Raw genomic sequence first — 24719 nt, 5'->3', positions numbered from 1 at the left:
TATAGAAATTTTAATTTTCCTAGGAACGAACATAACTATCGCTTCTGTTGGAGTTCTATGTATCTAATCTTTTTGTTATAAAATATATTGCTTTATATTGTGTGTTTTTTAATCCCACAATTGCGTAGCTATTTATTATGTAATGCAACGACACCCTTATGCCAAATTCTATATAACATCTCTAAGAGAAACAGGGTTAATAGTTGTGTCACTCTTATTTACCAGAAGATCGCGGATTTGTTTGTGGACCTGAAAGAAACACTCTCTGGCTGACTATAGCTGCAGCGGTTAGTCTGATTGTTTATGAGCTCGCAACCGTGGGCTGGTACCACTTTAAAACTGAGAATATCGTCATGGAGAAGGAAACACAGGTAACCAGTTTTCATGATTTACATATATCACTTAACTACTGCGGTCTACATTATTTATATCATCTTTACAATTCAATAGTATTGTATTACCTCACTGATTACATTTCCTTTTTTTATAAATATGTTCACTTGATCATTTCAAATAAATATCGTTCCATTTACACTCTTACCTATGAAGTAGTTCTTGCAGATTCTACTTGTTCACGGTTTCCCTCAGATTTTGACCACTCATTATGCATGTCACTAATATCTGACATATACTCGATTACGTTGTCATTACTATCTCAATTGGAATGAAGTGATTGTGACGCTATCAGCGTTATTCAAGGTGGCCATATAATGATAACTATCATTTGTAATTATTATGGGTGATGTTGTCATCATTTTTTTCAGCTGGAAGCTATTCGGAATTAAGATTGCATGACCAAAATACCGTAATTCTCCGTCTCTGTTATGTCACAGTCTCGCAATTGATAGGTCTGCACGCACACAAATAATTCTTAAAATATGATAGCCAATCACCAAAGGGGATGTCCTGCAAGCGCCTATATATCCCATTGGAATTAACACGACGCAAAAATGGGTCATGTTATCAAAACTAAACATGTGGAATGAGTTATAATTACGGACTGTTTTACATCCACGAGTCTATATGACCCATGGCATCTGTTTATTGTCAATGTGTCATATAAGGACCGACTTTTATAATATATTTACGATCACGATATGCTAATATTTACAGTTCACTTTATATTACATGTACACTTCCTGTAAAGTGTATTCTTTTTCCAATCAATAAGATTTATAAAAACAACTCATACATAGCACTATATATTACATGCATATAGCTGATTGAGTCATTTGTGTTGCCTTAACACCTGATACCTTTCAAATTCCATATCTTTGCCAATATAGCAATTTACTTCCTTTAAAGTTTTGATAGAGGAAATCTATGCTTAGGTTGCCTGTGAAGGTTGTAAGTATTCTTAGATGATTGTTTGTTGATTGTTTATCTTTTTTCTACCGTTCTTTTTATGGAAATACTGCATATTGCGTTTGAATACATGTACTTGTTTTTACACATCCATAAAATAAACCTTTTAATGCTTTATGTTAATGCGTTCATTTAAAATGTTATCTTTAAACTACAGAGGAATCCAGGGCAAGAAGAAAAGAGTTTTTTCAATCTTTAAAAGATACAAATTGTGACATAATATGTATTCAAGATACACAGTTTATTTGCCAACAATATACAACTAATCACTCAGAATGGGGGCGGAATGTAGAATGAGTTATGGCTCCTCCAATTTTCCCAATTGAAAGCTGTGCTGCAGTTTGTTTCAGTTCGTATTCAAACTCAAAATAATATATACATGTATAATGGTTAAATAAAATAACGCCTAAAAGTCGGCATTGAACAACTTGAAAAAATATCACAGATAATAATGTTGAATATATGAACATTTAAACAGCTGGACTTAAAACCATCTAATATGAAACCAGATTAACCAGTGGTACTATATCAGTCTCAACATTTAAATTTTAAACATGAATACTTTACTATCAATGAAATAGAAATACCCAAAGTTTTAAGTCCACGGTTAAATAGTAAAGAATGGCCAATAGCATTAAAAGGGGCTTGTATTGCCTTAAAAACTTTGCAGGTAATAAAAGCTCAGGTTCATCAGGTTTTAAACTTGCATTTTTAAGGTATTTGACTGAAATTCTGCATCTTTGTTCGTAGAGCTCTAAATCACGCATTAATACGTGGACATTTATACATAAAAGAAGAGAATGGGAACTGTTGTTACCTCTTTTCCAGTAGTTGTTATATTATACTTTAGAATACCCGTTTCGTATTTTTGCATTAAACAATATTGTTTTCATTGAAATGTAAATGCGATTACTTGTAATATTTATCAATTATGTTATAATATGCATATATTTGTTGCATATTGTTTACTGTGTGGAGTAGGATGCCCGAAACCCGCCCTCAAACAGATTGACAAAAAACAATATATTGAACGGGAAACAAATATCGCTAATTGTAAAGGTGCCATTGTCGTAATTTATAACATGATTTCTCATACATCCCTTTGTAGCTATTCTTGCTGCCAACCTACAACTCCGCGCTCTTGGAACAATGGTTGATTCTAGTGAGGAGAAACAACTGTTACAAAGCCAAACAACAAAGCCCGCTCAAGATCTTCATCTGCACAACCATGTTCATGGAGGTACGCAGTCACATAGACTGACTGTTTCAATCCATAACTACTTTAATCTCGTTTAGAGAATTTATATCGACACAACCGATTTCAGGCGAATTATACTCTGGCTCGATTTTTTGTTTCGTTGACCTTCAGAGGGCAAATCGGGTTTAACATATTTAATCTCAATACAGTCGGGTTTTAATTCGTGGGCACAAAGTTCGTAGAAATAGCAGTGCAATCAAGACCGTTTGAGACACTTTGTAGATAACCAGACTCGTAGTCTCATTGTTGCAGAATTAAAGCTCAAGCTGGGCCGGAAATACAATTATTTGCAGACGAATAATTCTAGAGTATATAGAGAATATCGACATAGTGCAGCAAGCAACGGGAGGGAGATACCTAAAGTCTAGTAAATTAATATTATTATTAACTTTTGTTGACATAAAACGATAGGCCCTAAGCTACTAGAATCCATATTAAGTTGATCACAGTACACTTTGACGGATGGAGAGACTTTGAGTCCCAAATCTTTACAAGAGAGCAAGCAGCTATTGGGCTTTAGTCTAAACAGAGTATCAATATGTTGCAGTACAATATTCCTCTGGCAGACACTTAGAGACTCATTTGAGCGCTCACTCAATTAATCTATTTATAATATGCATCAAATGCAGAATACAGCAACTCCAAATCTCATACATTTGCTTATATTTTTACCCGTTTAAGGCTACGCACGAGATGCAACAGCTACTTAAATCTATAAAGGGTATGATCGAAGCGCAGTGTGAAGGCCGGCTAAATTTCGAGTACCATATTTTCTTTGACGGAGCCGTGGAGGGGCCGAACAGCGACAAGAAAAACAAGTTTGTCGAGCAACTCATTTCAGAGATCAAGTCCATACTAGGTAAGAAAATAAATTTCTTATACAACATCCGGATATAATTTTGAGTAACGCATGTTGTGTTTGTTTTTGCTTTGTGCTGTTGTTCAACAATATGACCTGGATTAAAAATAAGTATTTAAACGTGTCTTAAAGAGGTAAATGTTTACCTACTTTTCTATGAGAAGAAGCCTCCGTTTCGGATGCGGGGTTATATGGAATCAAATCCTTACGTTCGCCATGCACAGTTCATGTTTAATGTCGATAAAAGGAAAGTACAAATTCGATTAACAAATAAGAATAACAGTTAAAGGCTCATCCGATCGTTTCATCACATGTGTAAATTGAAATGAGGTTGAACATTTTACCGTGTATTCAGTTTCTAAGCACTTAATGGGATGTACAAGATTTATACTCTATTGTGTTTTCGTAAAATATATCATGGTATGACGTGTCGGCAATGATTAAAACAACTTTTCAGAATTTGCTACACAATATACTTACATACAATTTGATAAATCAAAAGAGTAACGTATTTGGCTCAACGTGAACCGCCGATAGGGGCCTCAGAAGAATCCAGCTGCAAATGAAAACTCCCCAAGGACAACCAGAGCGTTAACATTGTTCTTCTAAGGCCCCTAACGGCGGTTCATTTTGAGCAAAATATATATTTATCAATTTTGAAAAAGCTTCTATTGGATCATGGTGAGAGCTCAGATAATTTAATTGAATTATCTGATAATGGGCAGCAAATCATACGCTATTGATGTTCGTGTTTACTGATGATCACTACGACTATAAGGTAGTTCTGCTCATTATGGCTACAGAATTGAAGCAACAGGGAGATAGCGAGACATCGTATGGGAGGGCAATGGTGTGGGAAAAGGAAGATGGAAAAAATCTACTTACTATACACATGAAAAACAGCAAAAAAGTAAGATGCTTTCATAATTCATTACCGATTACGCATGTTAAGCTTTTGTACACGCAAAGAGAGTCACATGAAACTCAACACATGTCTTCATATTGCCAATAGTTTCAAGATTAATATGCTTCATTTCCATCCTTTAGAAACTAACCTACGAATAAGTTAATTGAATCATCCAAACTGAACTACTTTTTCCTGAATTTATTTACAATTAAAGTTTATATTTTGTTTTAAAAATTAATTGGATTACCCATTCTCAATCAACGAGACGCCTTTCATAGCTTGTACAGTCGTCTAAACAATGAGTTTAAGTAGAACAATACAATATGCATTTTAATTTGCAAAAATAATGATTGGTAGCAAACATAATAAAACATTATTAAAACTAGTTTTTCGAAAGCTTTTAAAATGAATAAATGGACTAACACTTTAATAAACCGTTTTGTATTACACGAATACACTTTGAAAGTAAACAATTTTAACACAAACTGAATGAGGACGATATTTCTAGATACAGTTATAAGATTGGGTAATATGAATGTCTGGTATCTTAAATAGTAAACAATCGAATAGCTCTGAAAATAAGAACATGAACCAGATACGCATGTGAGTTTTTCGAAGGCTGTTCATGTTTCATGCCATCTGTAGCTCATCTGTACCACTTTACTTTCAGCCGGGGTTTACGAAAAAGTTCTTGATGGCATATGTGCTAAGTTTAGTTAAAGATCTGTGCAGTGTAACCAAGAGCTCAACTATGTTCTGCTGTGTATATGAAACCTTATGTGATTTACAGCAATCTGTGCACCTTCTGATCAGACTACCCGAATTTGTGTGCTGCCTCGAAGCTACACTCTCAGCATATGCTATGTTGACCCGTTTCGCAAAGAACAGCTCAGTACGAAAAATACCCCATAAAGCATGGCTGGCTTACCACCTACTTCAATGTTATTTAATTATAGTATTAAGTAACTAGCAGTAAAATATATCTGTCCCCCCGCCCCTCAACTAAACAAAACACACACACACCAAAAACCAGCATATTTCATGCTTTTACCGTCTTGCTTAAATAGTGGAGGAGTGTCTTTTAAAAAAAATGAAAGGAACTCAACGGAGAACAACATCAAACAATATATAAATACAAAACTTAAACAGACTAAGCAGGTGTAAAGTCTACTTTCGTATGCAGGTGAAGAACAAGAAGCGCTGGAGTCAGGTGATGTACATGGCTTATGTGCTATGGAAAAAACAAAATGATAAGCAAAAAAATGGTATGTACCACTGATTTTATTCAACTAAATTAATTACTTATTACGTTTGTAAAACATCCATTAAAATAATTTAGATTTAAAAGTGTGACTCCCGTTGCGCTGAATGAACACTCGTTTGATAGTATTCATTGAAAATACTTAATATTCCACTTTATGGATATACCAACTGTTTGATAAAGTAAGTCTGATGTCGACAAAGATTACCAGTGACCAATGATTTTTATTTAATTTGTATTACTATGTATTTTTTATAAACTTAGAAGGTATATGGTAGGAAATCGTGAACGAAAACTACACATACATGTATAATGTTATAAACTTAGGGGACTTGCTATGTGATTGTCATAAGATGTATCATAATACCTCGCCGCTGATAGCTTCCAGATGCGAGACATACATCCTCACAACGGACGCTGACGTTATGTTTACTCCGGACTCTGTGGAAGCTTTACTCGATCGGATGATACGTGACGACTCATTAGGTGCAGTCTGTGCTAGGACTCATCCTCTTGGAAGAGGCCTACTCGGGGGTCTACTCGTCTGGTACCAGACCTTTGAATACGCTATTGGGCATTGGTTTCAGAAGGTAGGCATTTTTATTTTTTTGTCTATTATCGCATAATGAATTTGTTGTTTTTACGTGCGAAGTATACACAGAATGATGTAATTTTCGATCGACATCTACAGGCTGCAGAGCATGTGATTGGGACTGTGTTGTGCTCTCCTGGATGCTTCAGTATTTATCGTTGCGATGCAATCCAAGCCGTTCTTCCTAAGTATGCCACCGACGTGAAACATGCCTATGACTTCCTCACCAAGGATATGGGTGAAGACAGGTGGTTATGTACACTAATGGTGAGTAATGTCTGTGAGACTTTGAATATGTACATTTGACTCGTAAATTGTACTTAACATCGTATCGCTTTTATTTTATTAAAATGTCATTGGTGTCATGATTGGCAACAGTTTAATTATCGGCCGTGTTATGCTCTGCTGTAACAACTCTTTTTGTGAAAGTGATCAAGTGTTAGGACGAAATATATCTTAGATCGGAATATCTCTGGTTTAAATCATGCTAAGACTATACGTTTTTGTCTTTGATAAGAGAACAACAAGTATGACCCTCTTTACTGATGTGTCTAAATGCTTAGCGAAAATACGGTAATGGGCCGCGGGTGCTTTGGAGAATAAAAATCAGCGAGTACAATGTGAATGTTTACATGCACAGTTCTCGACATGCATTTGTACTTTCCATTGTTTAGCCCATGCCAAATTGTTCATCTTTTTCATCCATCTTGTCTATTTAAAAGTTCTGTTTCTTTGTGAATAACATACTTTATTCAGGAGAACATGCTTCATTCAAACAATAACTAAAATTCAAAAATATGACCCTTGAAATTACTATTCGGTGTAAAATGAAATTACAACAATAACACTTTTGAAACTACGGGCAAAAAAATAAAAGAGAGAAACATGCAACATTCAGAAAATGACCGGATCCAAGACCGTGCATATATCATATAAATGTAGCATGTGTTAATTCTATTTTTATTGTTACGAGATATCAACAAGTTCTAGCCTTAACTAATTATTAGGGATGGCATCGAATACCTATATAGGTATTCGAATATTCGCAAATCCATTCAATCGAATATTCGAATATTCTCATAAAACGGCTGGATTGATTAAACTTCTATTACTCAGTTTCGTATCCAGTAGAGATATTAAATACTAATTGTCACAGATATACAATTGAATATACACTTGTTGTGTTGAGAAATAGAAAGAAAATGTAGCTTAATTGTAAAAACAAATTTTGAAAAAGCCTACGTATGCGAAATATTTCAGAAAATAGTGAAACTTGTTCTGTGTTAACTGCCATTGTTTTGTAAGTTATAACCGTTTGCTAGATACGAGGCTGTTTATTAACGTTGCTATCGAATATCGGGCACAAATAGAAGGAAAAGCATCATGTCATATAATATTATTTTTATTTGAAATTTTAAAGTAAAATAGCATGTACGTTTAATCGTACATAGTAATCACACCACTTGAACACCCACTAACACCAAAACTACCAGTAGCAGTAAACTGTTTGATTGATCAGTTTGACACGAAGAACGTCACATCAAACATGTTAATCCCAAATGATTTCAGGTGCAAATTAGTAAGCGTCTCCCAGGTCATTTAATATTATGGCAATTACGTTTGAAAAACAATGCGAATATGCGAATATCAATTCTGTCATTCAAATACTGACCATTTAATCGAATATTCGAATATTCGAATAATTTTCCCATCCCTACTAATAATTCATTTCTGTATAAGATGCGATTGTAGTTTTATGACTCGTGGTATATTTTAGCAATTTTGAAAATCAATTTCCAGAGTCAATATTGCTGTTGTACGATTACGTCAGACCCTGACTTACTGAATCATGGCTGCCGGCACAATTCGCCGGCTATCTAAATTCACAAGCTAAACTTAAACACATTAATCTCGTTAAAGAATAAGAGGAAATACACTCTGAAATCAGTTTATCTATGTTATCAAGTTCAAGGGTCTCCGTAAAATATGCTTAAAAAACAAAATACTCGATGTAATTCTAATATAATAGTTTATTCTGCTTTTGAACCTTGCAGAATTATCATAATACATCTGTCAAATAATGATGAGAAATTGGGTGAAATATTTGGGTTTTCTTTATGTACGAAATATTGACAAGTATATCAGTAGCGAGTATGCATTAACAACAAAGGGGTTACAATGCTGTTGACACAAGCCTTAGGCTGTATTTGCATTATTTATTATTTGTACCACAACGCTCATTAACCTGTGCATACTTGAATAGTGACTTCTCCAGATTGTAATTCAGCCAATTAGAAATAAATACACATAGAACACTGACCAATGGGATAGATAACTGAGTTTCACGGGGCAGATGTTAGAGGGAAACAAGAGAGTTAGCGTTTAGACTTGGAGGTGTACGGATCGAGAAAGATACGATCATGTAGCTATCAGACTGTATTTGTATAACCGAAAATATTAAGTATGTTAGACATTAAATTGGACTAGAAACTGATACATGGTGTTGTTGAATATTTTATCCTGTAATATGCAGAGAAATTAACATAAATAGAGAGGGACCGACTTGTCCCATGCGCGGCACGAGAAAATGGGAGTTAATGCAAAACTCGTCATCTTGGCAATTCGCGCATGACGAGATATCGAATGATAGACTACATACCGGTAATTTAAGAGTAATGAACATTGTTAGTAACTATGTGTCGTCTATGAACTATGAACGATTACGGGACACAGGACGTTAAATGGTGCTCGTGAACCAAGGATTCGAACAAAGAAATACTACCATTTACGATTACGAAGCCATGAAAAACAACGCGAAGAAACTCCGTTTCGGCAACTTCTGTAACCCGTAACAACGACCGTGAGCCGGGAACAACGACATCAGACCGCACATATTCTGCAACTTCTGGTGAGTGACTGTTTTATTTCCTAACGCTTGTATCAAAATAGCAAATCAAATAATCCCTGAGTTATTTCAAAATTTGAATGAACAAATTAAAGATGTTAAAACGGCCATAAGCACTCAGACTATTTCACAGGTTGTACAATCATTTGATGGAAATTCAAAAGAATTTAAAAATTGGATTAAAAATGTAGAAAAATATGGAACACTTACCAATTTAGATGAGAATAAATTAAAATTTGTTTCTTACCAATCTAGTAAAGGGCTTGTTAGTGATTACATACATCGTTTTTTGACTGACGATACGACAGGGACGTGGACAGATTTAAAGGAACAGCTTAAATTAAGATTCGCGGAAATTCAAGACCCACAATACGCTTTCTCATTATTAAAGACGACTAAACAAAAGACCGACGAAAATGTTCAAATATACGCTGAGCGACTTTTATCTCTTGCGACGGATGCATTCGAAAATATTGAAGGAAATTTAGAATATAAAGAAAAACAGTTAGTAGAAATTTTTATCGACGGATTATCGCACGATTATTTGAGACTTAAATTAATGCGCGAAAATCATGCAACGTTATCAAATGCTTTAAAAAGCGCTATACATGAGCAAAGTGTCAGAGCTAGGTTTGAGTTACGATCACAAATAAATGGACTTGATAACATTACGACCGATAATATTCAGACAGATATCGATTATATTAGGTCATCTTTTGTTTGCACATATTTCAAGAAACACGGTCATTCTATTGAAATCTGTCGCCGTAGGCAACGAGAGATAAGTGCATATACGGTAGGGCGGAACTGTCATACGATAGATAAAAACGGTAACGGGCGCAATAACGAATATGACAAAAATTGGAAAGATAAAATTGATTGTTGGAATTGTGGTAAATTAGGACACTTAAGTAGAGAATGTACTCAAAGAAAAACGTACATTAATCGAAAAAACTAGAAAATTCTTACCAAAAAGGGGTCTATGGTAAGAATGAAAAAGTCGAGACAAATAATATCGCTTTGTGTGGTAGTCCAAATTCTTGTGTTATTTCAACAGGTGGTTATCAATTTAGGAGCTTGATAGACTCGGGCGCTGAAGTCAGCATCGTGAGTAAACGTACTTATGATATGTTAAAACAAAAACCCGCACTGATAATTAAAAAAGTAAATCTAAAGTCGGTAAACGGAAATTCATTACATGTCCACGGAAGTGTAAAATTGAGATTCAAAATAGGGAGCATATATAAAGAGCACATGTTTTTTGTAGTAAGTAACATAAATAGAAATGTTATTTTAGGAAGAGACTTTTTACAAAATAATGGTGTCCGTTTATACTTTGATTTAGGATGTTTGAGGATTGATAACTGTTATGTACCTCTAGAAGAAGATGTACATCTTTCAACGATAGCGAGATTAACTAGGCATACTGTGTTAAAACCACAAACTGCATATAGACTCTTTGCTCAAGCTAAAAGAAACTGCATACGTTCAAATACGAATTATGTATTCAATGGAATAAGCAATTCTTTCTTTGATAATGAACCCGGTTTAACAATTGTTAATTCAGTGGTCAAGACAATGCGTGATAGACAATTTCCCATTTTAATTATAAACAATACGCACAAAACAATAAGGCTTAGACGACACTGTGCCATAGGGCGAATAACTTCGGTAAATGATAATGAAATATGCTCAGTACAAGAAGTTATTAAAAATAATCAGCCGAAATCAGGTTTATCTAAAGATGAAATCTTATCAGATTTACGTGTAGATGAAAATCAAAAAGAAAATATTCTACCGATACTCTTAAAACACAGAACTCTCTTCGCAAGAAATAATTTACAATTAACACAAACTTCAGCGATAGAATTTACCATAGATACAGGGGATCATCCGCCCATTAAATTAAGGCCGTATCGAACACCATTAAACAATAAGGTATTCATAGATAAAGCCATCGACGAAATGCTAGACGCAAACATAATAAGTCCATCAAGAAGTCCGTGGAGCTTCCCTATTGTTTTAGTAGATAAAAAGAAAAATAACCATGATTCAAATAAAGATAATAAAGATGAGAAAAGGTTCTGTGTTGATTTTAGACAATTAAACAAAATTACAAAACCAATTGCCTATCCATTACCATTAATAGATGATATATTGGCGTTATTAGGTAAAAGTAAATATTTCACCAGTTTAGATTTGATATCGGGATATTGGCAAATACCTATAAAGGAAGAGGACAGAGAAAAAACGGCTTTTGCTTCGGGATTCAGAGGTCTATTTCAATTTAATGTTATGCCCTTCGGTGCCTCCTCCGCCGGTGCTATATTTCAAGAATTGGCTAATAAAGTACTCAAAGGTTGTGAGAGCTTCGCTGTGGCGTATCTAGACGATATTCTAATATTTTCACCTGACTTGCAATCTCATTTATCACACGTAGATACAGTACTACAGAGTCTCAGTAAACATAACCTAAAGCTAAAACTATCAAAATGTCAATTCTTACAAAGAGAGACTAGATACCTAGGCTTCATCATAGATCAAAATGGTATAAGGCCGGATCCGTTAAAAGTGGAAGCGATCCGACAATTCCCTAGGCCAAAGTGCGTGCGCGATGTACGATCCATCTTAGGTGCTGCAGGATTTTATAGGAGATTCTGTCCGTCGTATTCAGAAGTAGTCGAGCCACTCATTAATCTCACGAGAAAGAATGTCCCATTTAAATGGTCAAAACAATGCGAAGATAGTTTCCTACAATTAAAAGACTCATTTACGCAAATCCCTTATCTTTCATACCCTGATCCAAAAAAGGGTTATATTCTGTATACGGATGCATCTGATAAATGCGTCGGAGCCTGTTTGACTCAAAAATGCGACAGTAACGAGACCGGGGATTATGTGGGCGAAAAGCCGATATTTTTCATATCGCACAGATTAAGCCCCACACAATGCAAATATAGTACCATTGAAAAAGAATGTTACAGCATATTTTACAGTCTAAGTAAATTGCACCATTATTTACACAATGCTGAATTTGTTATAAAGAGTGATCACAAGCCGCTTAAGTATTTATTGGAAAGTCCGATGCAAAACAAGAAAATACAATTATGGGCCTTAAGTATAGCGGGTTACAACTGCAAAATTGAATATATACCGGGAAAAAAGAATATTATTGCTGACTTTCTAAGCCGACCTCCAAAAACCAAAATAAAGAATAATCAATGCGATCAAACAGAACTAGAATTAGATATTAACGATAAACATTTTACGATCAATTCGCAAATTAATAAACAAGACCAAACACGCGAAATTAACGTAAGCGACTCTACAAACATTGACCACAAGCAAATAATCGATAATATTATTACCCCGCAGCCAATCCCAGTCGACGACACAGCGTCGAACAATAATATATCAGGGCTTAATATGCAAATAGAACAAGAAAAAGACCCTCATATATCTGAGATTAAAGCGAGATTAAGATTAGGGAAACAGAACAAGAGTGAAGATGATAGATATTTAACGGTTGATGACATACTGTACTACATATCAAACGTAGATGAGGAACCTACTCTCAGGCTTTTAGTACCTAAACACCTAACTGGTTCAGTTGTCAAGCAATACCATGATGAAAACGGGCATCCTGGGTCTCAAAGGCTTTTTCAGACACTAAAAGAGAAATATTACTGGCCTAAAATGTTCAAAGAATTTAATGATTATGTATCTAAGTGCATTATATGTCAAAGTAGAAATTTAAAAGCAATTAAAGCTCCCATATCGTCAGATACCTCAATACCGCCGTTTCCGTTTTCAGTTGTTTCCATAGATATATGCGGTCCATATCCGAAAACGCTTTCCGGAAATAGATATATAATATGTTTCGTAGATCAATGCTCAGGATACATAGAAGCCTTCGCATCGCCTGATAAATCTTCTGATAGCGTAATACACCTGTTAATGAACGAGATTTATTGCCGTCATAGTTGTCCTATAATAATTATAACTGATAACGGAAAAGAATTCACAAGCACAGCTTTCACTGAAACATTAAAATCAATGAACATTGACCACGTAAAGACGACAATATATCATCCCGCGTCTAATGGCATGAACGAGCGTTCACATGGGACTACGAACAATATACTATCAAAACGGGTTCAAGAAAATGTACAACAATGGGACGTACATTTAAACATGTCTTTAGCGGCAATGAGATTTTGTACATCCGAGACTTCGAAGCACACACCGTTCTTCTTACTTTTTAATAGAGACCCTATTCTTCCAATAGACAACTTGTTAAAGCCTAGACGCAAATATCACGGTGAAGATTATCATAAAATAATATACGAAGAGCAACACAAATCATTTAAAAAGGTATGCGCCCAAATTCAAAAATCGAAACGTAGACAAGCTGATTATGCGAATAAAAATACGAAAGATATTAAATTCGAAATCAATGACCCCGTTTACTACAAAAACATTCAACGTACAAATAAATTAGACAGTAAATGGAGGCCATATTATCGTATAATCGAACAAAAGTCGCCGTTAACATACGTAATAAAGAATCAGTTAGACAACTCAACTATTAAAGTTCACGCTGATCAAATAAGACACGCAAATATCGATGAATGGCCAGTGATAAATCAACCGTTAACGCGCCCGATTAGAAAAGCAAATTTAGCCTTTGCGGACGACACATTATCTTCTGATAGCGATTCAAATAACTCAGTACATGGGTTACCTGTAATTACGCAACAGACCCGACAGATTAGAGATAATACGGACGACGAGGAAAATATTCCACTTGCGGAACTGCAAAAACATTTGAGAAACAAACAATTCGCGGATATACAGTCAAGCTCCAGTGAATCAGATACGATGCATTACAATAACGGTAATTCACAAAACTCACCTGTACGTAGGTTTGAAAATGATTCTTCAGACGATCAGATGCAAATTGACGCGGTAGCGTTAAAACACAAAAAACGAAAATTGACAAAAAAGACTTCACATTCAAATAACGCAATTAAGAAAGCAATTTTCACGTGCCTTCAGACAATGGCTGAACACATGTAAATGAATGGACTACAAAATAAAGCGAGATAGATGTCGAGACTTAAAGACCCCAAAATTTTGTATATAGAGAAATATGTTTTGAATGTATATGTAGTATATATGTAAAAACAGGATTATAGAGGACGGTATCGTACGATTTTGATAATGTATCGTCATTAGCATTGATTTACGGGTTTAGAATGAAATGAAGATGTCATATTTAAGTCAACGGGCGATATAATAGATATATTTCAGTAATATGTAACAAACAGAAAATATAAGAATCGTGACTCGCAAAATGCACATAAACAATTAATAGGTACATTAAGAGAAAAAAAAAAACGCGACATTCCGATGCGTAAAATATAAGAATCGTGACTCGCAAAATGCATACAAACAATTAGTAAGTACATTATCTGTCTATGAACGCCAAGATACACACGTTTGACGCCCATTACTTGATGACAGGCGTGGGTCACGAATTGGGCGAGTACGTAACAAAATTGGTATAAATAACCCTCAAAATAGGCAGACAGGGCCTCGCCTTCTCTCAGGAAATATTCATTTTGTATTATTTACCTTGACAAGCTTATGACAACGCACTTGACAACGACATTAACCAACGCTAGCTTATGCCCTACAGCGCTCAGGTAAACAACATTTTAGGCATAAATAACATTTTAATACAGTTTGTAAATATCCTTAAAAACAAAGCAGTGTCCCTTTTATTAGTATAATGTAAAAGATACAACTATATTGCTATGATTCATTACAAATTTGATACTGATCGAATATGTAGTTTATTCTTTTTCGTTTCTTTATAAGAATACCTACATTAAGACAAGGGATTTTGTTTGTAAATTTTTGTTCTCAAGTAAATAAAACATAATAAGGCACAATGCATTTCATTGAATAGACAAACGCGTATAGTTTAAATAACACATCATAAATTTGCGTCATGAGAATCGCGTTCCTTTAGCACATTAATTTTATTTGGGTATATCTTATAATAGGTGTGAATAGTAATCTGAGTGCTTATATAGCAAATTCCATTAATATGTAAATAAAAGGCCCGTTTATCATTTCATGTAATTGACCCTATAAGATTTGCCAATGCGATACAAGTTAAGGAGAAAAGCAGCGCTCCTGACATCGTTGGCGTGGTTTGCCTGCAGCAACATGCGTTCATAACGCATTTGAGATCGTGATCAGATCTTAACACCCCGACAAAGAAGAAGAATATGTCATCGACATACCGATATCTTCGACGACGATGTATCCGTCGAGAATCAGACGACGTAACAGACGACTTCAATTAGGATCCAACATTGTCGACATGGATCCAAATTGTGAACCAGCATCAGTACCATACAACAAGTGGACTGTTAATGGACATTTCACGCGTCGTCGAAAATGATTTTTAAAGATACGATGATATGAATGGACTTGATGATGAAAAATCGCGCGTACTTTGTACATATATTAGGTGAACATTTTATCGTCTATGAACTTATATATATATATATGTGTGTTACCTTTATTACATGTACATAAACACTAATTATAATACTACAGCCATGAATGCAGACATTCTCCAGAACTATATATAATAAACGTTTGAAGTATTCTAAATCGTGCAACAGCCGAGGACCAACAGCTTCTCCGACCGACCATCATCGTCTTCATTCGGAAGCCGTCGTTTCAATCGACTGCATGTTACCATCTACAACCAGATGTCAAATACTCTCCAACCGGACGTCTCATCTCTTCACCTAGACGCCACATCGCCTCCAGCAAAGATGTCAAAAATGGACACTATTCGTATTGGATTTCCCAAACCAGTGACACATTCCACTCCATTGTGATTGACATTGACTTTTTAAATATTCCGACGTTTTATTATTTCAGCAGAAACATTCGATAAAAATTTCATTAATAATATGCAGATTTTCATCATATATATGTTTTAGTCACTGATGTTTTCATGTTTGCGTGTTTGATTTTCTACATCGTATGTATTAATATGTTTTCGTTTACTTCCATACTTACATTCTTAAAGATTTTTCTGTATCCTAAAATACATAAAAATCAAATTGAGAGGATAAGTTGTGTCAAATAATGATGAGAAATTGGGTGAAATATTTGGGTTTTCTTTATGTACGAAATATTGACAAGTATGTCAGTAGCGAGTATGCATTAACAACAAAGGGGTTACAATGCTGTTGACACAAGCCTTAGGCTGTATTTGCATTATTTATTATTTGTACCACAACGCTCATTAACCTGTGCATACTTGAATAGTGACTTCTCCAGATTGTAATTCAGCCAATTAGAAATAAAAACACATAGAACACTGACCAATGGGATAGATAACTGAGTTTCACGGGGCAGATGTTAGAGGGAAACAAGAGAGTTAGCGTTTAGACTTGGAGGTGTACGGATCGAGAAAGATACGATCATGTAGCTATCAGACTGTATTTGTATAACCGAAAATATTAAGTATGTTAGACATTAAATTGGACTAGAAACTGATACATGGTGTTGTTGAATATTTTATCCTGTAATATGCAGAGGAATTAACATAAATAGAGAGGGACCGACTTGTCCCATGCGCGGCACGAGAAAATGGGAGTTAATGCAAAACTCGTCATCTTGGCAATTCGCGCATGACGAGATATCGAATGATAGACTACATACCGGTAATTTAACAGTAATGAACATTGTTAGTAACTATGTGTCGTCTATGAACTATGAACGATTACGGGACACATCCTATACTTAGCATCTTGTTTAACGGAGATGTAAAAGTTACAGTAACAGTAATAGTAGACTTATCTGATGCTAATTTGATTATGTCGTAATTAAAATATATATTGACCAAACCTGAACATATTCACGTTATAGTATTTGTTTGCGTCGAACGCCATATTTACGGCTCGTAAATTTGACGTAACCTGTCAATATCACTATTAGCATTTTTTTTAAACCAGCTGGTGATGATGCAATGACCAAAAGCTTAATTGCATTTTAGTAAAGTTATAATATTTAGGTTGGAGTGATCATATTTATCCTGTTGGTGATGACCTTCGTTCATGACGATAGCTGACAATACCTTTAGGTACATTTTGTAACAGTGGCAATACTAATCTCATCCATACAACAACTCCTAAGGTGCAGAAGGGCTGGAGAATCGAGTATTGTGCTGCGGCTGAAAACAGAACTTTTTGTCCCGATCGCTTTGACGAGTTCTTCAAACAGAGAAGGAGATGGATTGCCTCTACACTCGCGAATATGATGATTTTCATCGGCGATTGGAGAACAGGTAAACTACAACAAATACACATTTTAAGAGAGCGGAACATGTAACGATACTATATATACAGGGATATGGATTATATCAAAAGAGATGCATCAGCAACACTCTCACAAATATGATTTTTGCGAACAGAAATATCACAAATATACAGCGATTGATACTCATAGTATCAACAATACTCATTACTATTATTGATACTCATAGTATATATATATATATATATATATATATATATATATATATATATATATATATATATATATATATCCTTTATATATATATATATATATCTATATATATATATATATATATATATATATATATATATATATATATCCTATATATATTATAGGATATTTAACCACATCATGAAATAGTTGGGCTGTGGTAGCAAAACCGCTGGTTAAAGTGTATAGATTAAACCAGCGAATGGGACACGTGATACAATATCAATGAATTACTGATATTCATGTTATCCTATCATCAGCGAGTGACACATATGAAAAAATATTGATCAATGAATTATTGTTATAAACGTACCAATGTCATCTGCGAGTTGAGCCTATTTATCTATACCTATCATAGTATGAATAATTGAAACGGATTCAACCACGTTATCAGCAAGTCTTGAACATGTACAACTACCACTTTATTGATAGAAATTTTGAAATGTCATCAGCAAGTTGGCAACAAGAAACACTACAACTGAATTACTGAAAGTAATTTAATCATGTCACCACCATGTTGAGTACGTGTAAAAACATATTTATTATTACGGACTAAACCATGTCACCAGTGAGTTGGGCACAGAAATCAAAGGGACATTTGTAACAATTTCACTGATATACTGATAGAGAGTTAAGCATGTAATCAGCGAGTGAGCTCAATGTTTGAATACAAATTATTTATAAGTAGGGATTTATTTATGTCTTCAGCGAGTATAACGAACAACTAATTTACAGATTAATATGTAAACAAGTGTAGTTTGTTTAACTTTGTTATCCATGTCATTATTGAGTGTAGCACATTTTACATTACCACTGATTTTTAATGGAAACTTAACGTGTCATCAGCAAATGGAGCACGTTAAACGATAAGATTGACCACTTCTAGTTTGGTTGAACAAACATAACCCCTAAATGATTATTTTTTTAAATAACAAAGCATAAAACCTATTCATAGAATTATACGAATGACGTAATAAATAAGTTATATTTGGTTATATAGTTAAATAATTAGATCAAATCGGTACGCAACTTATTTGTGAAAATATTTTGTCTTTAAATAAAACAAAAGGTTTCCGATTACAGATAGATTAAGAAGACAGATTAAGTTTTTTTTAAAATGTAAGAGCATATTTCTCGTGTATTTGTCTTTTGAATTACGCGTATTAGTTCAAGTTTAAATAGACTATGTTGTATTGTACGCAATGGGACACAATCGTACTCACTTACTTTCAATGCTTTGTCATATTTGCTTTTAATTTTCTAAATAAGGAAGACAATTCCTTTTGTACTTAACATATTAATATTAATATTCGTAAATGCCTAATTAAATAATAAATAATTTGTTTTATAAAAATTTAATTTGTTTTATTAAAAAACGTTATTCGAATATACACTTGAAGCTTCTCTTGAAACATTGAAAGAGAAACCGTAATATACAAGTCGTTGTACATTTATGGCAAGGAACCCGTTGCGAAAAATAAGACACTCAACAGATGCAACAAAACAAACCAGTTCACAACAAAATAAAAAGAAAGAACAGGTTTGGGTACCCGCATAAAAAGTGTCAGTGTACATTATTTGGGCTTTCAACCGGTCTAACTGAGCTCAAATCCTTATACTAAGCCCACAATAAATCACACAGAAATTAGGTCTAAATGAAAATTAACATCATAGAATCAATATTCAGAGCTTCAAGAAACTTCAGTTCAGTTTAATTACCATTTAACAACCGACTGGTTGTAAACAGACCAGTGCATCAGAACCATTGCTTTGTAAGAAAACGATGAAATGAAAACTTAAACCAGTATCAAACAGATCTCGACTTGAATGATCACACACTCTATAAATGAGTATGGAGGCTATATTGTAGGATTCATCGCATTTAAAGTCCGCATACCGTTCTATGATAACATAGGTAAAACACTCGCAAATTGACGCATTTGAAAGCAAATTATCTTTTTCTTGCAGTGTCCAAGGCGAACCCTCACATCTCTATATTTTTCTTCGTGTACCAGATGCTTCTGTTGATTTCAACGCTAATAGGACCAAGTTCAGTCATTTTGGTCGTGTCAGGTTGGTAGGAAATATTTGATGGGGTTCATTGACAAAATCATCGAATTTTGACTGTATTCGTGTTTTATATCCCTGCAAAATCATCATATAAGGTACGTTAATAAATACAATTTTACATAAGGTAGGTTTCGTAAGATAGTTTGCATTTGTGTTCTGCTATTCCTTTCAATTAATCCTGGTAAATCGACTGTTATGTAATTGTTACCGTATCCTTAACAACGGCGATAATTATGAATGAAATCCTCTTTACCGCACACATGTTCCCGCATGTATTATATGAATATTATGTAGAGAGCAAAACTTAAGACAAAACAGAAATGAACGAAACCTTTTATGTTGGACTTCAATGTGTAACATTTGAATCGATGAATATAGCGATATTTTGTCATGTTGCTCTGATTTTACATCGAATTGATGAGGAAAATTGCGTGTGGCGGACCCGGGAAAGATCACAAATAATTTTTTACATATAGGTAAACGATGCCATTAACATAGTTTTTGCTTTTTTTGGCATTATAACATTGCAACTGCAGTTAACCTAAGCTTGGAAAAAATCCAGTCGTCATCGAATAATGACATTCTGCTGGTGTATTTGTATTATTATTCAGTTTCTGCTTTCAGTACTTTAGTAAACAATTTGAATGCATTCTACTTTTAGATTGAACAACATGCAAACTTACATTGAGTTGACGCTCTGTGAATACAATAAATTCTCAAAGTGCTGTTAGTGAGTTTAAGATTTTTCCAAGAGTGCTGGCCTACCTCAGACGTATCCTAACGACCTTTCTCTATAAAAATATGTAAAATGTGAAATAAAATCATTATATGCAATATATACAAATAACATTATCATATTAAAAAAGGAAAGCACAATTCAATTGTTCATCACTTAAATTGATAATACAAAACGGATTCACAACGTTACAGGTGGGTTAAAGTACGCTTGGGACGTGAGGAGTCTTGATAGCGTCATCACTCAATGTGCAGTGTGTTTTGTATATACCATACTGTGTCTCAATACCTCATCAAAGAAACAGCTATGGGTACGTTTCACTTTTATGAAAAACAGTCTTCGTCTTCATTTTCCAGGTTATAGTGTTTAGTGTCAGCTCACTTCCCCAAAAATATTGCAAACGGTTCTGTGCACAACTCTCAATGTATTACTATACGACGTTGAGAGTCAGGTCGTAATGTGTATTTGAAAAACATTAGCGTATTTCTTTCGCTTTACCGTGACAACGCAATGGTTTAGTTACTTTTTCTTTGTTACATAAACATAGTTATAATTATTTTTTCTTTATAACATATTCCATGGGGAAGAAAGATTGCGTACCTGCAGTCCAAATTACAATAAAAACAATAACTGATATATTTGGTAAAGGAATTAATACTTCTCACTTGTTATTGCCAAGGCGAAATAAAACCCGACAAAATTGTCCTTATTTGTGATAGAGGCGACGAAGCTTACAATTACCTACGTTATAACTGGAAATGCAATTGACCTAAGAATTACTCGTTCCATTTAAAGCAGACTGAATAATATATTATAATGCAATGTGTTCACTGCAGGTTGCCAAACTATTGACTGTTCTGTACGCTGTTATTATGGCTGTCGTCGTTGTCGGTATTGCCATCGACGTGGTCTCTGATTTCGGAACAGACATATCACCAAATAAGGATGTAAACGCCACAACAACATTGAACCCTGCAAGTGAGCAAAAAATGTCCTTATATATGTTATTTTGCAATTATCTCGTGACTATGCTCATCCGTGCAGTCAATTGAGGAGCTTCACTGTCCTTTTAAACATTATTCAGGTTCCATTACCCACATTTGCAAAAAGTTTGTATTGCAATCAGTCTGTTCATAGAGATATATAGAAACATGTTTAACACAAGTCATTAAAACCAATAACAGTTCCTCTTTAAGCGGCTTTTATATAAGTAATGTAGAGGCACTGTGAAAAAAAACAGTCGTCTTTTATGACAGATCAATCCTTTGTGCAACTGTTATACTTCTTTTTTGACTGCAAAAGAGATAAAAACAACAATTTAATTTCGAAGGTAATCTATTTGCAGTTATCAGTCCAGACATAAGGTTCTCTACTACCACTGTTTATCTTGGATGTATGGTTGCACTGTTTCTGGTGACCGGACTTCTTCATCTCCAGGAGTGTGTTAACCTTTTTCACGGTCTCTGGTACTTACTTTTTCTGCCATCTGGATATCTTATTTTGACGCTATACAGCATCTGTAACATCACAGATATAACATGGGGTATGTATTTTGTGCTGTGTGCAATGTTATTTAAACTGCTGTTTAAACTTTGTTGATATCCCTCTTACACTTCTTATTGAGTACATAAGTAAGCGTACTCAATGTCTCTGACACATTCTGTTTCTATAATCTCGTTAAGTACCTCGATAATCGTCAAAGCGAGGTTTGCGAAAATCTCGAGATATACTTTAGCCAGTTTTTTCTTTCGCGGACGTCCTAAGAATCACCAAGTTATGGATATTCGTAAATAGGTCCGTCACAGGATTTTTCAATTTACATTTTGAAAACAAAGGTCTCACCGTACAAGTAGTTTCTTTATCAAATTCTATGTTTGTACCGCTCTTGTCTAAACAAGAACTATTATTGATCGGCGTGTGTTGGAATACCATCGATTCGTTATGGCCTATACTTCGCTCTCCAAAAATGTATATAAGTTTATTTATTTTATGAGAGATGAAAAGCTCATTGCTATTACTGTAGGATCATTCCATTGTATGTACCTAGCTTTGGTTATTTTAAGTTATTCCTCACTCTGAAAATTTAACATTCAAAACCATCGTCAGAATCCGATTACCATCATTTTAGAAACATGTATTAGTGTCATCATTATTATGATCAGAGCACCATTATCATCATCAAATTATCATTTTTATAATCATATTATCACTATCATTATCATCCTTATCATTATTATTCATTCGAACCATCACTATCATCCATTCCATCGTAATAATGATGTTAACTGTGATGAAGATTGTGATGCTACTCATACTGCTGATGATGAAGATAATGCTGATTTTGTTAATGTTGACGATCATAATCGTTCATCGTTTTCATTGTAAACAAACGAGTGACAGACAGACAAATTGAGATTGTACGAGATGCAATTTTTTTTTTTAAACAACACGTGGACAATATATATAATTAGGCGTTTACACTTATCAGAGAATGTTCCATAGTCAAAGAAATGTTAAACACCGTCACAAATGCGCACGCGTTTAAGTGAGAATATATGTTATCGAAATGCATCTTGCGCTTTGTTAACTTTGTTGCGGCGTTCGACTAGTCTACAAATGTATGAACCTACTGGTTATAATCAACATTTATTTACCAATATGAAATAATGCAATAATATAATATGTACGCAATCATTTATTTGCTGGAATATTGCGTGTAATTATTACATATAACAGAAGGAGCCAATTTATTTATTCGGTATATTAAGTGAAGTTAGAGAAAGCCAGTTATGTTTAAGAGTTTATTTAATCATCAGCTTTTACATTATCACGGGTTATTTTGAGAAATCCATGGTTTGTTCTGTTTCAAGCTGTTCTTAAGTCAGTATTTTGGCTACGATTCTTATTAATTGTATTGACTTACCAAATATACCAGTAAAGGGTTTAAACTCCAAGAGTGAAACATACAAATCAGCACTTCTGTTCACGCAATGCTTCACACAAACAAAATGAATTTACGAACCTGTATGACTGAGTCATAAGAAAGGAGATACTTTATTCGTACACGCTATTTTTAGGTACCCGCGAGGACGAACAACAGCCTCAGATATCAACAAACCCTCCTTGGCATAAAAATTCAAACTTCTATTCACACGTCTATTCTTGTGAGTATTTGACGTACTTTTGTATTCTGTTATAATGTTGTTTTTGTTTTTTCTACCTTTTCTACTTTACAGCGTAGGGTATTGTTTAACGACGTAGCTTAGACTCCAAGAGACAGTTGCACCAATGTAATTTTAATTTACTATTTTTGTATGTAGCCGTATGAACAATAATGCAATATTCAGACATTTCAATTATTGGTAATACTTCGAATATGACCTTGACATTATGAGTGTTTTCAAAGTCAATAATGACACACTAACACATTTTCAGTTGTTCTTAAAAAATATGTTGATATTAAGATCCCGGCTAACTCGTTAACTGCAATATTATGGGACCATTCTTAAATTTTCTACGGTTTACAACATGAATCATACAATGAGGTCAATGATAAGTTATTGCAAACAACAAGACGGGCGATATTTTGCGACAAACAAAGATATTGGTTTACATGATCGCCAGTTACATGTATATGTAAGGGCTAATGGTTAGACAGACCCCACACTGCTAAACTGGTTTACGCCCTTTATGTTTTCAGTTGCTTCTTTAAAGAACAAGAGAACGAAGAGAGTCCGGATTCCGCTAGGTAGGACGCGTTCCCATATGGTTAACTGCTCACATGTTTGAGTTTTCTTTCTATCCCATTATTTAGGTGTGTTTTATCGCAACAGGTTTATAATAAGTTCTATACCAGTTAATAAGTTTAAAAACAAACATTTGTTGAATATAATGTTTCTGTCGTAAAAATGTTATGATATTTTATTGTCGTTTTAGTAACAATAACACTGAGAGCTCAGAGAGCAGCAATGGAGGAGCAAATGGTGATAATATTAATTTGTTTAAGGTTTAACTCATTAATACGAAAAATCACGAAGTCTTTCATGTTAACGTGTATTGGAAAATTCATTTTCAGGAACAAATTTCAAACAAATGTATCTATTAACCGCTTACCTTTACTAAAGAAGTACTATAACACCGCTTTGTGCTATACAGAGTTTGCATT

The 24719-nt window shown here is 34.3% G+C and overlaps 1 protein-coding gene across 50 annotated transcripts in view; it reads left to right on the top strand.

Annotated features, from left to right (window-relative positions):
• LOC127838915 (uncharacterized) overlaps positions 1-24719 on the top strand; it is a 64438-nt gene that overhangs the window by 39282 nt on the left and 437 nt on the right. For all 50 annotated transcript variants that reach the window (XM_052367061.1, XM_052367054.1, XM_052367053.1 and 47 more), the window contains 15 exons: positions 226-371; positions 2474-2605; positions 3305-3482; positions 4286-4392; positions 5573-5654; positions 6032-6240; positions 6342-6509; positions 17377-17527; positions 19717-19821; positions 20749-20864; positions 21391-21532; positions 21900-22097; positions 23632-23718; positions 24255-24302; positions 24491-24537. In XM_052367061.1, the coding sequence (XP_052223021.1) occupies positions 226-371; positions 2474-2605; positions 3305-3482; positions 4286-4392; positions 5573-5654; positions 6032-6240; positions 6342-6509; positions 17377-17527; positions 19717-19821; positions 20749-20864; positions 21391-21532; positions 21900-22097; positions 23632-23718; positions 24255-24302; positions 24491-24537 (1916 nt within the window). The remainder of the gene's footprint in view (positions 1-225; positions 372-2473; positions 2606-3304; positions 3483-4285; positions 4393-5572; positions 5655-6031; positions 6241-6341; positions 6510-17376; positions 17528-19716; positions 19822-20748; positions 20865-21390; positions 21533-21899; positions 22098-23631; positions 23719-24254; positions 24303-24490; positions 24538-24719) is intronic.

Source organism: Dreissena polymorpha, chromosome 7 (assembly GCF_020536995.1).
Source record: "Dreissena polymorpha isolate Duluth1 chromosome 7, UMN_Dpol_1.0, whole genome shotgun sequence".
In the NCBI taxonomy this organism is placed as follows: Eukaryota; Metazoa; Mollusca; class Bivalvia; order Myida; family Dreissenidae; genus Dreissena; species Dreissena polymorpha.
The sequence above is the reverse complement of the archived record's forward strand: the minus strand, read 5'-3'. Positions and strand labels throughout refer to the sequence as shown.